Source organism: Tenrec ecaudatus, chromosome 2 (genome assembly GCF_050624435.1).
Source record: "Tenrec ecaudatus isolate mTenEca1 chromosome 2, mTenEca1.hap1, whole genome shotgun sequence".
In the NCBI taxonomy this organism is placed as follows: domain Eukaryota; kingdom Metazoa; phylum Chordata; class Mammalia; order Afrosoricida; family Tenrecidae; genus Tenrec; species Tenrec ecaudatus.
In genome coordinates, this window is record NC_134531.1 from 78492374 (window position 1) to 78510791 (window position 18418).

An 18418-nucleotide genomic window follows, 5' to 3' on the forward strand; every position below is an offset into this window, starting at 1 on the left:
TGATTAAAAATTGATCAAGACCTAAACAGTATTTAGGTATACTTCTCAAAAACATAAAGCACTTATTCAAATGATTAATTTTAGGTACAAAAACTACTGAAGGAGGAAGAATAGACATACACTATATGGTAGGGCCACTTTCCTACTTTTTGTAACATAATTATATTTTTGCTCCGTTTGGGGAAGTTAGAGTGATATTTGAGGATATCAACATTGCCCACTGAAGGCTTGAAAGAGACCGAGATATATAAATGCAATGGCCTTGCGGCACATCACAGCCTTTTTCTTTTCTCTCTTTACATGTTGCTTTAGACTTCTTTATGTTTTAAAAACACCATCCAGAACTAGCTCACTGCTTCACAAACATGCAACATTAGGACATGATTACCTTGGCTAGGGCTTGAGCAGCAGTTAACCATACAAATATAGCAGCTCTTGTAAATGAATTTTAACATGTTTAAGAACATTTGTAAAAGACTTGTTTTTATCATTTTCTACAGATGACACATCTTAGTTTTTTCAACTTCCAATTGGGGTATACCTGGCCTTTTGTTTTCCAACTCTTATCTGAGAACATGATTCGTAAGCTTACTCTATGACCTCAGTGAGCGTGTCACGAGGGTTCAGCGCTCATAGAGTAACCCAGAGAACCCGCGGGGCTCACCTTGGAAATACTGTCCATGTCTCCTGAGCCTGCAAGAAAATAGACAAAGAAAACCTCTTAAGGTAACGATTTCATTTATAAAATAGTACTTAAATTTAAATAAACACAGTACTTTGTATTTTCCATAATCTGTCCATTTAGGTTTTTCATTTGAAAATTTCCCTTTTGTCCTTTTCAAATGAATCCGTATAGCAACAAAAATTCTACCTCTAGTTCAAAATCACCTTTTTTATTGTGGGGGTGGGGTGGGGCTTGTAGAAGAAAGAAAGCCACCATTATGATCTCAAAACGCATTGCCATCAAGTCAATTCTGACTCAGAGCAACCCTGCAGGACAGAGCCTGTCCCTCTTTCTGGGGGCAGCAAGTCTCATCTTTCTCCCGTGGAGCAGCTGGTGGTTTCGAATTGCTGACCTTGTGGTTTGCTGCACAAAATTCCCGAAAGGGAAATAGCTCATTAAAAGGCTCATTTAAAGTTACCACTCAATCTGAATTCTTAGTTTGTACATACTGATTGTTGTTAGTGCTGAGTCAACTGGGGCTCATGCCAACGAGAAGTATGGCAGAGACCTGTCCCTGAAGATTTTCTCGGTCGTCAACTACAGAAGCAAACTGCCAAACTTTCTCCCACAAAGCGCTGGCAGGGTTCAAGTCTTTCACCTGCCAGTTAGTGGTTACAATCTTAACCATCACACACCACCAGGGCTCCTGAACATACCGATAGATTACTAAATATATTTTCTCAAAATGATGCTTCTGTAAATCTGTTAAATATAAAATGGAGAACCACAGCCTCCACTTCCCTGAGACCAGAATAACTAGTTTTTGATCAGCTACCACCACTACCATGTGCTCTGGCCAGCATCACAGTAGAAGGTCCTTGGCAACGTGGGAGGGGGAACAATGTTGAACAAAATTCAAAATCACAGGTTCGTGGAACCCCAGAGACTGCAGCCAGCCCTTAGAGGCTTTTCAGTCCTGGAACTGAACCCATCCCAGGGGAGCTCTCAGCCAAACGAGACACAGGCCTCCAAAGTGAACTCGAACAACCGAGGGATGAGCTCACTCCTTTAAACGGTCCAGCACCGGGGACTAAAGGGACAATATTTGATCAAAAACACAAAGGACGGAAGGTGTAGGAATGAAGTACTCGTAGAAATGAAACACATGGAAGTTGGGGAGAGTGCTGCTTCACTGGTGGATTGTAACCAGTGCCCTCAGTAAACATGGGTATACATTGTGGAGTGAGAAATTAATTTTAATTTGCTTTGTAAACTTTTACTCAAATCACAATAAAAAGTTTTTGTTTTTAAAAACAGACATTTTCTATAAAGCCTGACAACAGTTTAAACACGGGTAACTATGATAACATGTATTACTAAGATACCCCCAAATCTTAATCATATCAACAATCTAACAGTAGCCATTTAATATGCATGGTAATCCATCAAAAATAAAGATGTAGTGCTGCGTTTTTTACATTGTTTCTCGAGACAATGAATAATAAATACCAAATTCTTAGTAAGAAAGCAATGGAATCATACAAAGAACAATGGTTAGATCTAAATGACACGATTATCTTTAGTTTGGACTATTTTTAATAATTTATCTGATGAAAAGTTATATCTTTTTCAGTCAACACATGCAGTTAGTGTTTATCAGTGTTACTAATTTATAAATAAAAACAATAAATTGCTTAATATGAATATCTATGCCATTATGCACACATATAAAATGGGCAATGATATTCACTGTAGAAAGTAACGAACCACAGGCCAAGCGCACCTCAAACTTTTCTATGAATTTTAATCTAGTGGGCAGTCAAACTGAGAACCTTCTGTGAGCAAAATCATGTTTTATAATTATCGTTTTAAAATAGCAACATTGGAAAGTGAATTATTTTGTAATAAATTAGAAAAAATAAATTCTCGCTCAGCATGTGTAGCAGACCTTTCTGTGATGATGGAGATACGTCTGGGTTGTCTGCTGTGGTCGCCCTAGTCACATGTGGCTACTGTGTACATAAATAGGGTTCGTGGAACTGAGGGACTGCAGGTAAAATTTTACTTAATCTTAATTCATTTACGATATCATAGTCACACAGGGCTAATGTCCACTCTAACTGGTGAAGACTAGGCAGAGTAAGTAGGGGTCCCTAACAGCACACAAGTCAGCAACTCATTGCAAATCATTTGATTTATCGCAGTGACGCAGCTTCGAGGTATCAGAGGGAGACAACTGCTGACCACAGGTAGAGGAGAGGGATGTGCGTATTACTTGGTATTCACAGGCAGTTTCTCCAACCTTGGTAACCTGTGTACCCTTTTCAGAAGAAGAAAAAAAATCACAAACCTACCTCCACGGTCAACTTTTAAATTAATTTATTTATCATATGTTATTTAAGTATATTTAAGAACCAAATCCATTGCTTTCCATGACTTCTGAGGCATAGTGTCCTTCGAGGGCAGCGGAACTATCCCCATCGGGTTTCCAGGAGTGTAGCCTTTCCTGATGCAGGCTGCCCTCCCTTCGCCCCTGGAATGCCTGGTGGGCTGTCACAGTGGACCATGTGACTAAGAGCTGAGCTCTTAACCACTGTACCATGAGGGCGCTTTCAAACAGGCACAAAGGTAAAGCGGAGGTCTTCTTTAAGGTTTTGCATGTAACCCTCCTATACACCCAGGGTCTGAGTCAATTCTGTACGGTCTTTCCCTGTTTCTCCCTTTCAGAAATGTCTTCCTCCCCTTAACCGGGCAGAAGCCACACTGATGACGTCTGTTTCCATCCATGAAAGTCATGCTATGTGTCATCTGCTCTATCAGGTCCACAAGGTGAGTAAGCTCTCTCGTGGAAGAATCATCCACATTACCCAGAAGGCGATGACTAATGTGGACAGATAACTATCAACATGCAAAGCAAAACATTAACACAAGAGGGTGAAGGGAGGCAATGGATGATGTAAGATCTGAAGATAATAATTTATACTTTATCAAGGGTTCCTGAGGGAGGGGAGGAAAAGAAATGAGGAGCTGATACCAAGGGCTCAAGCAGCAAGAACATAAAATGATGATGGCAACATATGTACAAAAGCACTTGACACACAATGGCTGTATGCATGGATTATGATAAGAGCTGTAAGAGCCCCCAATAAAATGATTTAAAAAATAGACAATCTGCTGAGAAAAAAAAATTAACACCCTTTTGCCAAGGACTGCAGTTCTTCTGAGATTGTCCGTAGAGCACAAAGAAACAAGTTGGGAGGGCTGTTGTGTTTCCTAAGTGACACATGCAGGATACACACGCTAACTGGCAATGCCGCCTTTCCTTTAAGGCAGCGGCATCACATAGTTTAATAGCGTAGATATCTGTGAACATGAGCACGGCTAATGCAGTTCTCACATGTCTGATTTTAATGGTCTCCATTCATCTTAAGCAATGTATGATAGATTACTGTTAGGTTACACTATCAGTCTGAGATAAAAATTGAGCATTTGAAAATGAGATGTTATACATACATGGAAAAACTTTGTATATATCTGCCACATAGAGCTTAATTTTTTTGTTTTGACTTTATCACTAAATATCAAATTTGGTATCCTTACCTAAAGAGCCATTCATGTGATGTGACTCCATTCCTCCTAATCCACCCATCGGACCATCTGACCCAGGGCCCATTGGAAACTATTAAAGAATGAAGAAAATGACTGTGATCACATTGGAAACAATGGTGTACCTCTAAGTTACAGTGTTTACCTTTAACAGCATGAAGACATTTTCACAGCTTATTTTGACTTTCAACTTATGGATATGTTTTCTTGACTTTTTTCAGCCATGTGGATTCTCCTAATTGGATTGATCCATCTTCCTCATCCCGTCTCTGTCTGTGCTCCAGTTTTCCATTCATATACTAGTTTCTCTTCCGATATCCTCCACTAGAAAGTCTATAGGTCCCATTGCAAATGAGACACAGTTTCTCTAAGCCACTAACAAATTTAGCTGTTATAAACCAAAGGTGATTCTTAAAGCAGCTGCTAAAATGTTGGCTTATTAATAAGAATAATTCAACATCATTATACAAATATTAATATTTTTTCTGAGCAGATAATGTATCTTTTTTCAAATGGATCATAATAAATAGTTTGAATTTACAGGTTAAATACATTTGGCTCCTTAGACATAGGTAAATATAACCAATTATTCTTGGCAATATCACCAAGTAAGTCAATCCCATGATAATTATTCTATAGATTTTACACTAAACAAACAAAAAATTTAAATTAATGGGATATTTTTTCATTTACAAATGGAACCTTGGATGCGCTGACCAGTCTACAGCAGATGTGAATAGATGCACTAGGCTAGAACTGGTGGTGGACAGAACTTTTCTCCTGTGGAGTCACTGGCCCCTGGCTGCCACTCAGTCTTCCCTTCTCCTCTTGGAATGCTTGTGAGGAGATGCACAGACCCGCTTGAAAGCAAGTTCTGCACTGTTACCATCTTATTTTAACAGTGAAGACAGTCTATTGAAAACAGTTGCTTTAAAATGTTTCCATGCCAAAAGCATCTTTTCCATCCCTTAAGGTACAGAATGTTGAATGTGGTGTGTGTGTGTATGTGTAATTCTGTGGTGGTAATTACTAATCAGACTGGCTTTTGGGGGTGATTGCCCCAGGAGACAACCATATATACTCTGTGGAAACAGGATGGCCTTCCATCACTGAAAGCACACAAAGCACATGCTTATACAATTTCCCAGGAGAATGAAGCATATGTGTTGATTTTCAATAAACAACTTGAAATATGTATGCTTTGATGATAACTCAAACAGATTAACTTTGAACCAACTGTTGTTATTGGCTTTTGTCAGAAGCATAGCTGAGGTCTGGGCTGAGAAACACGTGCCAGTGAACCTATTAGCCTGGGGTCACTCTTGGTTTGGCCCCCCCAGGGTGTTTTTAAAAAACACCACGATATGAATGCATGCTTGATTAGTGTAGCTCATAGAGTTGTAAGGCTGGCTCAGAGCAAACATTTGCTTGTTTTACTACTGGTTTGAATGAATGACATTTGAAAGACTGACATATCCTTCTGCTACTATTCTTGGATCTCTTACTTTTTATCAGAATGGAACACCATTGGATCTTTATCAGTTTAACGGACACAGAAATGCCTTCAATACCATATAATATTACAAATAGTGTTAAGTAGTAAGATATGAAATTGAAGCCTGAAAATATCGTCTCTATTTTTTTTACACCATTTCTCAAGACATAATGATCACATCCAACATGCTTTTTGTCTTGTTGAAAATGCTGTCAAGACACTGCTGTTGGGTGCCGCCCACTGATTCCAACTCACAGTGACCCTGTGAGAGAGCAGAGCCCCCAGGGAGCTCCCTCGGCTGCAGTCTTTCCAGGAGCAGATGGTACTGCCAGGGCGCCTATTTTTCAGACATTAGCGATATGAAAGTCTCCTTTTCTTGAAAAAATAATTATGTTAGAAGAATGGTGATAATTGAAGGCAGTGCTGTCCAACAAAAATAATATGAAAATTAAAAAATTGTGACCTATATGAAAGTAAATTCAGATATCTAACATGGTAATTGATAGGTATTAACAAGTTGTTTCCAATTCATAACGACCCTACGTACAACAGCGCAAAACACTGTCCAGTCCTGTGCCGGGAGTTCTTGCAGCTATAGTTTAATACATAAAGTGGGCGAAATGGATTTCAATATTTAATTTTTACTCAACATCTAAAATCACAATTTTAGCATGTAATAAATGTGTATGTTTAATAAGATATTTCACACTAAAAAACAGCCAGTCTTCAGTAACTTCAGTGTTTATTTTACATTTATAGGACATCTTAGTTTGGACTAGTCATGCTTTAAGTGCCCCAAAGCCACACGTAGCTATGGCTAGCATACTGGACAAAACCAACCTAATGTTTCCCTTTCTTGTCCTCATTGCTAGGAAAAAAGGTAATTATTTCATTGCTGAATTTTGGGTACATTATGGTAATATGTTACACATCTCAATCTTCTCTACATTAACCTAGGTATTTGCATCTTAACTAGAAGCTGTTTTAAATGTTATTTTGTTGGCAGGTAGGTCTTGGATGTAAACATTTTTCATTATACACTTTTATAAAAATATAATGACCACAGGCTTATTGATTTTTGCTGTAGGGCTATCTCAGTTGTATATTTAAACCCCAGATGATTTCCTCTAGTCTTAGAAAAATAATCCTATTCACTTTTTAAATTTAGTGCCATATAGGAAAATATGAACAAATTAGGTAAAATTCAATGATGTTAAAAATGAAGTTAAATCTAAATTATTATCATTAATTATCATTTTCAAATAGCCAGTAGCAATAATTATTCTTTGGCAAAATAAGCTTTGGAACCAATGTTTTCTAATTGATTATGTTCAGTTTTACATTTATATTCAGTGTTAAAATTTTTGTTTTTTATATACTCATGGCTTTTTCAGACTAGCATACAGAGATAAACTTGATTGTGTGTGTGTGTTGTACAATTAGGTCCTGGGAAATAAAATATACAGTTTAGACAGCCTTGAATTCAAACACATAAAAAGAAAAACATCATATTTACATTAGGTCTGTTAGGTCCAGGAGGCACTGCATTCATTAAAGTATACATGTTGTCTCCAGAGTTGGTTGAATCTAAAACAAAAGGTTATTTAATTAATAAACGTCTCTATAAATCTATCAACAAGTTATCACAGAGTAATATTTAAAGAACATCTGGATACACATCCATACTGATACCTGAAGCACTTGAAATAGCCTTTACAAACATCTGGGACTCATTTCCAATTCAAGAATTACCATTCTGAGGTTGTGAATTAGGTATGTGATACAAAGAATAATCATCTGACTAATTCTTTTTTTTTTTTCATATGACATCATCTGGTAAAAAGAACATTCCTTAAAATCTCAAAGGTTGTAGCAAAGGGCCATTTGTTGTAAAGGCACGGGCACTTTCTGAACTTCTTACTGAAGCAATGATATGCACAAGTACAATAGAAATCATTTGAGTCAGATTCCGATTTTTCATTATTTCCTTAATTTTCTACACATCAATTTCAAAAAGTTTATTTAGCTAATAATTATCAAAAGTTGGTGACATATCTGGCTTAATTCAAAGAGAGAGAGATTGAAGTAAGACAATGCAATTAGAATGAAATTATCTTGCTCTAGTTTTGCCAGCACAACTCTTCATAAAATTTTTGTTTATTTGATTTTTTCCTTTAGAATAAAATAAGTATAGGGAGCACATGGGTATAAATACCACTTTAATATTGTAAAATTATAACATTCCACTTCTCTTAGTTAATTCTTTTTATTAGGGGCTCATACAACTCCTACCACAATCCATACATACTTCCATTGTGTTAAGCACATTATCTCTAAGCACATAAAAGTGTGCTTCTAGAATGAAGAACCTGGTGTGAAAGGCTGAAAATTTTATACTGAGGAAATATTAATTGTAAGATGCAGCTTTCTGCATTTTACAATTATGCAGTTTCCCCAAATACCATACATTATGGGATCTATGTAATGAAACAAACACGTTTCAAAATGCACTGAGCCAGACAGAGATAACCATACCCTTTGCTTTTTCACACGTGACCAGAGAGTGGGGGATAAGAAATTGCTTTTCTTCTCTTGTGTGATTATTTAAGAAGTTTACTATAGCAGAGTAAATGGTACTCACTAAAATATGGCATTTATAGGTTACTTGGAAACACAACCACCCACTGTAAATCCTTATGGGAGCAAACAGCTTCAGGTTCACCTATGGCTGGTGGGCTTTGCAGTTAGCAGCTCCATGCCCAACTCCCAGCACCATCAGGACACCTTTATGTGGACATGTTTCACTTTGAGATTAACAGATTACACTGCTGAAAAGCTGAAAATACCCCTCTTTATTTCTGCTAATAGGACCCTAGCCTACATTTGGGATTCTTTTCCACCCTATGTTGCTGTCACAGAGGTGTTGGACTACTAACTGCACACGTCCAGCAGTTTAAACGTATCGTTCTCCGAGGGAGAAAGGTACAGTTGTCTACTCTTGTGAAGGTTTACAAAGGCTCAGTCACCATGATAGGGTTGCTATGAGTGGGAAATGCTTCGATGGCAGTGGGTCCTGGTTCAGAAGTACATGATACTGTGAAACCAGGCTATTTGCTCTTTCTAGCAAGTAACTTTCATGTGTCCACATTGTATTGTTCTTTTATCTAAGCACATTCAGCTTCATCGCCACCTAATAAAATTAAACTCACTAACCCAGGCCCATTTCAATTTGCCATGAGGCTTCCCTTCCATGAAGCTCCCTGCCTTCCCATCCCCACTTCCAAATGAATGAAATTTCAACCATTTTTGCTTTGCATTAAAGTTTTGTCTTATTTTCCTATTTCTGCTCCCAATTGGGCTACACTAAAGACACGGAGAGAAGGCCGAGAGCCATGCCTTGCTCATCTTGTACATGCAAGTCATAGGGATCTGTTAACTAGTGGGTCAGTCTCAGCACAGAATGTTACCTTTCAGAAAACCCTGGGATTGCTTTATAAACATAGAAAATCTTCCATTTCTCCCCGCTAGTTTTATTAGCTTTGCTTTTGGTGAAAGACCAGTCTATTTAAGATGCAGAAACAAAAAAATATCATTTTTAATGCCAATTGAGAATATAACTTGATCTAGAAACAAAAACAAAACATTTGAAGGAAACAGAGCTGGTATTTTGACCAGAAATTTTCTAGGTGCTATCTGGTTCTTCTTTTTTTTTAGAAAATAACTACAATAGAAGAGATTCTCAGGGGGCACGAGGAGTGGTTGTCTTCCTAGTAGGGGAGTGTATGAAACCTCGTTATAGAGGAGGTCTATGCATAAAGCAAAAAAGAAAAAATGTTTGGAAAAAATCAGGCCATTTCCTGGCTTGAGAGGGAGAATTATCAGATATTTTGTGTTACTCCAAAACTTCTTTAAGCCTTATATGGAAACATTTGTTAAGCACAGACCAATTTTTAAAAAAATATAAAATAATATATAGGAGTGTAGACGTGGGCAAGTTGAGCAATTTTGTTATATTTTCCATGAAGATCTTTTGAGAAAACAGCTCTGTGAGACATTTATAGATATCGTCCAAGGCAGCTCAAACCCAGCAGCCACTCCGTGGGGCAAAGATGTGTGGCAGTCGACTTCTGTAAAGATTTATAGCTTTCAACCCTACAAGACACGTTTTACTCTGTTTTATAAGGGCGCTGTGAGTCAGCATTGACTTGACAGCAGCTAGATGGTAGGTCTAAAGAGTTAATGAAACAGAGTAAAATTTTATATCAATTATGAAACACGCTTTTTCTAAAATTAAAAGTTTCAAACAAATTTTATTATTTGTTGGAGTAATTAATGAATTAATTTTGAGCTTCTCAATTTTGATTTCAAGAAGCCAATTAAGAGCACACAGATTTAATAGTAAAATGAAAATTATTTGCTAATTGAAAAAAATCCTGCCTTGTATATGAAATGTACAATGTTGGCAATAAAAGAGGATTTTATTTCATTTGGAAGTCACCACTGATCAAATTTAGCCTAAATCATGTTTTTTCTAGTTATTAGATCAGTGTTACTTTTAAAATTGTGATAATATTGTAGTGAATAATTTCTGTCATTAAAATTATTTTAAGCCAGTGTTAATCATTATATTCCACCATATACCATAAATAATCTATTCAATAATTCTACTATAATTGGATATGTATGAAGGCTGGATCTGTAATTTCACTGTTGCCTGCAGTAGATGTGCAATCTTCTGTCTTGGCTTGTGTTGATCATGGCTAGCAGTAAGACTGTAGGGCAATCTACTGAATAGCAACCATTTCATAGCTCTTGATACAAGTTGCCCTGGGCATTTTCTAGGTAGATTGTGTCAATATAAACTTCTACTACAAGTATCCAAAATAAGTTTAAACAATAGGGAAATATTAAAGTATATTCCAGTTTAGAGGTTTAAAAAGTTTTTCTCATTATATAGTTGACTAAATAGTTAGTTAATCAATACCTATAGACATAAGGGTAAATGCTACCATAAACATATATATCTAGTTTAGTAAGATGATAGATATAATGAGCTTAATTTGTTATTTTGAACTTAATGGATCCATGCATGTTATGTTTTAGTCATGTAGAACTTCCCTAAATTGTGTAACGTGAATTTATTGACTTGCTTGTTAGTTTCAAAGAATCTTTTATTCTCAATTACTGGTCAATGGTATGAACTACAGGCAATGCATACAAATCATACTATTTTCATCCTAAGTATGTTATTCATGCAACAAGAATTTTCCATATGCTTCAAGCAGTTGGGAATTGGTTCTTTTACCTTCCTATTTGCTACCTCTATTTTACTTCTTTAAACATCAAGAGATAATGAACATTATTAACCTTTCAAACAAAATTTCTATATTTTGTGATTTTTGTAGTCATATACCCACATCACTAATATGATTGCAATACCTGCAGGACTAGGCATGATGGGTGTTCCTGGCGGCCCTCCACCTCCTGGAGGACCCTAGATAATTATACAAAATTTTGTTATATGCAAGGCATTTCATTAAACAATAGAAAAAACAACAACCAGAAGGTTAAGACTTATTTCTATAATAAACCAATTTGAAAATAACTGACAAAATATATTTTCTCCACAATTAATTTTCTTTGAGTGCACAATCATTTCAATATTATGCAAACCATAATTTAGCTTAAATATGTTGAGACTGTTTTGACAAGTTTCCAAAAACAATGAGACTGTAACATTAATTTATTATTCATGACTTAATCACATCAGATATAATGAGGTTAAGAGGAAACCATTTAATAAGGTCTTTACAAATCCATAAAATAGAATTGATGTGTCTATGATTTACATTTCTGTTGTTTCCTTAGTATCATTAGTATATATAAATACTAATTATAATCTTAGAGATTCCTATTTTTGAAAATGTATCGATGCTCCTTATGCCTTCTCTTTGTCAGCATCAATCGCAACACTGTACCTTCAGGCATCACACCGATTGCAAATGAAAAGCAATGTTAACAACCGCTATGGTTTGCTAGGCTGGAAGCTACACACTCAACCAAAATGGAAACTGGGAAATTCTAAAGTTACTTCAATTATTTCAGACAACCAACACGGATAATTCAAGCCATGGAATTTAGAATTTGAATCCTTCAGATGCTTTGTGCACAGTTTTCAAATTGACTATTAATTGGCTAAGGTCTTGCTTCACTCTAACTGCATAGACACAGCAATTATTTCAAATGGTACACACACTTACTATTTAATAAACAAATTAAATTTCCTTTAAATGCCATTGCACCACAAAAACATATCAGGTTTATTCTTAAGTGATTTAAAATAGGTTCTTTAAAAAATGTCAAGTCTACAGACATACCATGCTGAATGTTCCTGATCTCATCTAAAACATGTTAAAAAGTCGAGGAGTTCAAGAAGGAAGAGACTGTCTTAAAACCGTGGCAGCAGCTGTACAAGACTGCTTGATGGGATTGAACTATGAAATGATATGATACCTGTACTAGCTCCCAATAAAGTGGGTGTTTTGGGGGGAAAATGTTAAAAACGTTGACTTACAGTCTTTCAACAAAGATATAAAAAGTAGCTAAATGTTCTTAATGTGCATGGCTTAAATAAGCAATAAGTACTACATCCACAGATCCCAAACTGTGTTCTTGTCATTGTGGTAATAAAAACTCCTTTTCAATGAAGAAAAAAATATCCGCTGACACTCTTCAGTACCCCTTTATCTTCAGTCCAGTTAGTAATAAATCTCAAAAAATATTTTTAGTAAAGATCTTGTTTTTACTACTTTCCCGCTTGCTTCTCTGTGACTAAATGCCCCCCCGCCCCGCACCAAGTACTATAACACATTTTCATTATGATGGCCAGGGGATACGACAAGCATTAAAAGTTAATAAAGATTGGAAGGTCATCTGACCTTTTAGAAGAAGGAATATAAGACTTGCTAATGTAACTTGAGGTCCACACACATTTCTGGAAAATCTTAACATGTGCTGACCAAGTACATTTTTAAAGTAATGTTTTGAATGTCTCAGAACAACTAAAACACTAACAGGCTCCCCCAAATTACTATTCATTACTTTGCTGCTTGATTCACTTTGAGATTGGGAGAAAGTTTACTGTCTTTTAGACTTTGTGTGGAGAAAGTGGTATAAGGGAGGGGGGGTTGATGATTTTCTTGGAGAACTGCAGATTCAAGCACATCATTGTGTAAGTGGGGATGGCTCTCTTCTGGACAGAGTGTACTGTACTGGTTACAGAAACATACGCTGAAGTAAAACACAGTACTTAGGGCAATTCTGACCAGATTGATAACTGTTTCACTAATGAACATCAACATATGTACCGAGGTTGGCAGATGAAACAGCTCAGTACCAATCAGATGCTCACTTCTTGGCCAATACACAGGGGTTCTTCTTAACATCTGGATGACTATTTCATTGCACAAATAAAACGTAACATCAATTCTTATGAGCAAACAAACCCAAATGTACTTACTACATAATTCCCGGGAGATGCTGAGGAGTATGGTATCTAGAACATGAACAAGAAAAAACATACACGTTTTGATTCATGTGGCAATATGGAGAGGGGCCTGCAATGAATTTACTTCCTGACTTTTATTAAGTTTTCAAATACATCCCAAAGGATGATAAAGATGAAGGGTATTTATATCTGCTTGAGTGCCAGACAACTAGAAAACCACAATATTATCTTGGATTTACAAACAGACCACAGATTTTAGTCAAGAGGAAGTTAGAATTACAACTTCAAATTATATTGGTTTCACAGCCATTGTCCTCCGTGCTCAATACTGACGACACTTATTTTGAAATTAGAAAAATATGTAAGAGGGGGCTTTCGAAAGTTCAGGGAAGATGAAATGCAAAGAAAATGGAATTCTCTCATGAACGTTTTGAAGCCTCCTCATATTAGAACAGCTAAAAATGAGAACTGGACAGTTTCAAACTAGCGGTCTTTAGACATGCGCCTCTAGCCCATGTGCATTTTGGGAAGCATGACTTTCATACAGGCTCATTTCAGGCTGCTACATTTACGCAGCACAGGTCAACACTTGACATATAACCTTATCTTTCTCCTCCTCCCTTTCCAATTAGCTAAGAGGAAATAATATAATGAATGAAGAAGAGTTTGTCAATATGAGTCCTCAAAGACCATTACATTGTGGGAATCAGAATAACACATTCTCTTTTCTCTTCAAATCAAGCTTTCAGACCAATCTCCCTTCTAGATATGAAAAGGTAGAAATATGGCATTGTTCTGATAATCTAAGACGTTAAAACTAGAAAACATACAGGGGGCTCCAAGAAGTTCCCGGGGAAAAATCCATTTTTTCATTTCATTTTCCATGAATTTTTGAAGCCCTCTCATATATTGAAAATTTAGCCCTTGAATATAAATATTAACAAAGTTGAAGCCATGTATTGTTTTCTTCTTCACACAGGAATCTGCTTATATAGAGGAGATATTTTTACCTTGGTCTGAAAAGAGACAGTAAATTACTGTGTCCTAGAATGAGTCAGACAGGCAGGGCCAGAGTAAGACCTTACTATAGTAAAAAAAAAAAAAAAAATTACAGTGCCTGTACCTGAAACTTTCCTTCCACTCAAACACTTGGAAATAAATGAACAAACACTATATGGAACTATAAAGTAGCATAATAAAAACCCTACACTGCTACAAAAATACCTAGATTCTTTTCATTAAACATTAAATTATTTGAAAATATTTTTCTCATTGTTTTGTGTCCTTGCTCTGCCTCAACCATATACCATATGCCTCTAAAGCCCCTGGTGGGTGTGCTGATGGGTAATTCAACACGGCGGATGACAAGGTTGCATAGTGATTAGGTCTGTAGTTCAAAACCACCACTTGGTCCACGGGGGCAAAAACAAGGCTTTCTACTCCTATAAAGAGCTACATTCATGGAAACCTACAAGGGCAGTTAGTTGTTCCTTGTATTGCAGGCTCACTGTGAGTCAGAAATGATGCAATGGCAGGGAGAGTAGCTTAGTTTTTTCAGTGACAAGACTACTCTCACCTGAGTACTGGGCCCTCTAAAGCAGTAAACAAACACTTTGTCCTCTTGAGCTTCTTTTTAGGCCTTGATCTTGCTGCCATCCTCTGCTTCTTTTTATTTGAAACTTGTGCACTTGCCTCTCCAAATCACCAGCTTATCTCTTGGCTTGTAGGACCAATGTCCATCTCACTGTGACCTCTTGAAAGTGTCGAGAAGCAAGGATGCCCCTTCGAGGACTAAGGTGCGCCTGGCCTTACCCGTGGTATTTACAACCACCTCACACACATGTGGAAGTTGGACAATGAATAAATAAGACTGAAGAAGAATTGGGGCATGTGAATTACGGTGCTGGTGAAAATACACAAAGTAACATAGGTGGCCAAAATAAACAAACAAATCTGCCTTGGAAGAAGTACAGCCAGAATGCTCCTTAAAGGCAAGGATGGTGCAACTTCATCTCATGTATTTTGGACATGGTGTCAGGAGAGACCAGTTGCTGGTAAAAGACAGCATACTTGGTAAAGTGAAGGGGCAGCGAGAATGAGGAAGGCCTGCAACGTGATGGACTGACACAGTAGCTGCAACAACAGCGGTGAGGCCGGCACAGGCCCAGGCAATGTTTCCCTCCATTGTAGATGGGCTCAGAATTGGCTTGCTGGGACTTTCTTATGTCCTGCTTCCCTCTGCTGCCTACTTTTATCCTTAAGCAATTTCAAGCTCCATCTGACCACGCTTTGGCATGGGCAATCCTTTGCCTTCCTTTCTGTTACACACTTCCCTTCGTTGCATTGGTGTCTTTGCCCCTATCCTACAACTCTTTACAGAGATCTTACACAAATCTCAGTTCTGCTGAACAACTCCCTTGCTAGATTGTTTTCATTCCTCATGAGTTACTTTTTAATATCCCAAACAGAATCTTCGCCATAACCACTCGCCCATATTTACTTTCTTTATGAGGTCCCTTCTGTTTTTTTACTACTTCAATTGCCTCCTGTCTCTTTCCCATGTCACATTTCAAATTTGATTTCTTTCTCCAGTTCCTAAATTCCCTAACCTAACATCTACTTTGTTAGTGTTCATCCCCCTTTGATCACCCCAGCCATCGTTTTTGTTGCAGATAGCTTTCCTGAAGGGGAACACACACTGGCAAAATCCAAAACACGATCATGCTTTCCAACTTCAAGCTAGTCTTCACTAATACCTGAAAGGGTTTCCACTCAGCTTTCACCAACACCTGGGGTATAGCGTGTGCTGGTAGACCTCGTGATCCTAGGGGTGAGGGAAGAACTGATTTGTTCGGTATTTGCCCACTTTCTTAGGAATGCGTAGTCACACTATGGTAGACTTAAATTACCAGCAGCTAAACAGGCAGTGCACAATTCCTGAATGTTCGTGAGCTGGCTGCTGTTGTGATTATGCCACCCTGTGAGGATGCGCTGCCCTCCTGCTTTGCCTTTACCTTTAGCTCGCCACTTCACTGTGGATAAATGTAAAGTTTCTTCTATTCATGCTAGGGAAAGGAAATAAAACTTTCTGTGTTTTTCCATAGGGAAAGGAGTCCCTTTCTCCCAAGTCCTTGTTCCTTTTATATTTTTAATTTCTCCCTTTTCAGAACTTCTTCAAACATTGGTTAATATAAGAAACATTTTTAAATACTTCAAAAATTTGTTATATCACTATCTTCCACCCCCCCCCCTCATTTTTTGGCCTGCTAAGCTCTTTAAGTTTGGCTTATACTCGCTGCTTCCACTTTGTGTTTTCCATGTCCTCAGTAAAATCAAAGTTTGGCTCCTACTCTCATTATTCTATTTAGCCTACACTCTTGAAAGTTACCAGCAGGGTGTGACAGTCTAATGTGAAAGGCACAGAGTGTTACACAGAAGTGCTGTTGTGTGGGTGTGGGGGCCGTGTGTGAGCAGGGTAACTTGGACTTGAAAGAAAGCAGGTGGTCCACAGAAAGACAAAGACAGTGAAATAGAAATGTGAATTCATCCTTTGTTTGGGAAAAAGTATGTTATTGGGTTGCATATGGAAGGTTGTAGTCATAGATGATGTTTCAGTTTACAAAGTAGACACTAGGAGTCAGAGATGTTAGACATGTTCAAACTTATGTTTCTGTAGGATAATTCTGGAAGCCACATGGAACATGAACACAAGTAAAGAAGCTATTGTGAAAAGTTTAAGCAAGAGATGATAGAGTTGTTTAGGCAGTGATCATTATGAAATGTAAGATAAAGAATTAAAAAAAATTTATAAATCATTTTATTGGGCTCATACAACTCTTACCACAATCCATACATACATCAATTGAGTAAAACACCCTTATACATTCATTGCCCTCATCATTCTCAAAATTCACCTTCCACTTGGGTTACTGGAATCAGCTCATTTTATTCCCCCCCCATGATCCCTTAATAATTTATAAATTATTATTTTATCTTATCTTACACTGCCCAGTGTCTCCCTTCACCCACTTTCCTATTGCCCATTCCCCAGAGAGGAGGTTATATGTAGATACCCAAGATCAGTTCCCCCTTTTTACACCCCCTTCCTCCTGCTATCGCCACTCTCACTGTTGGTCCTGAGGGGTTCATATGTCCTAGATTCCCTGTGTTTTCAGATCCCAACTGTACCACTGCGCATCCTCTGGTCTAAACAGGTTTGCAAGGTAGAATTGGGATCATGACGTTGGGGGGGGGGAATCATTTGAGAACTAGAGGAAGGTTGTGAGCTTCATTGTTGCTACACTGAACCCTGAGTGACTCATCTCCTCCCCATTACCCCTCTGCAAGGGATGTCCAGACAAAGAATTTAAGGAACATTTCACAATGCAGACAAGGGAAGGAATAACTATAACTAATTAGTAGGCTTTCAACTTGATGACTGGTAGAAAAATGATGGACTTACTAATTTATAGGGAATTTGGGAAGTGGGGGGAGAGTCCAGCATGTTGAATTTGAAGGCATCAGAAAAAAAAAAAACAAACTCACTGTCATATGTTGATTCCCACACAGAGCAACCCTTTAGGAAAGGGTAGAATTGCCTGTGGGTATTTGAGACTAACCATTTTCTAGAAAGCCTTGTCTTTCTCCCATTGAAAGCATTAGTAGACATTAAAAAGGAACTCTAGGGGTGCTGTAGGCTAAACATTGGACTGCTAACTGAAAGGTTGATGGTTCAAGCCTACCAATCACTCCATGGGAAAAAGATGAGACTTTCTGTTCCCATAAATAGATATAGCCTCAGAAACCTTATATAAGGTGGCTATCTGTCAGAACCGACTTGATGGCTGTAGCTTTGGTTTGAGTCAACACTGGTTGATCTGATCAATAAATATTTAGAAAATTTACAAATTCTGAAACTTATTAGCTAACAAGTCTAGAGATATAGTTTTATGTTCAAATAGATTTCTACTACCCTCAACACACATACAAAAGGGATTTTGAAGGCTACTAGGTACTGGGACCAATACTTGGCCAGGACTCTACTAGACTTTGTGATAAACTAAGTACTAGTTAAGAGCATTATCATACAAAGAAAGACAAGGCTCAAAAACTGTATATTAAAACATTATCAATTTGCACAATATAA

The 18418-nt window shown here is 37.4% G+C and overlaps 1 protein-coding gene across 3 annotated transcripts in view; it reads right to left on the reverse strand.

Annotated features, from left to right (window-relative positions):
- The window catches only part of SSBP2 (single stranded DNA binding protein 2), a 316310-nt gene that overhangs the window by 18013 nt on the left and 279879 nt on the right, over positions 1 to 18418 (reverse strand). For all 3 annotated transcript variants that reach the window (XM_075541237.1, XM_075541238.1, XM_075541236.1), the window contains 5 exons: positions 13285 to 13320; positions 11205 to 11259; positions 7282 to 7352; positions 4265 to 4343; positions 665 to 693 (listed from right to left, as the gene is read on the reverse strand). In XM_075541237.1, the coding sequence (XP_075397352.1) occupies positions 665 to 693; positions 4265 to 4343; positions 7282 to 7352; positions 11205 to 11259; positions 13285 to 13320 (270 nt within the window). The remainder of the gene's footprint in view (positions 1 to 664; positions 694 to 4264; positions 4344 to 7281; positions 7353 to 11204; positions 11260 to 13284; positions 13321 to 18418) is intronic.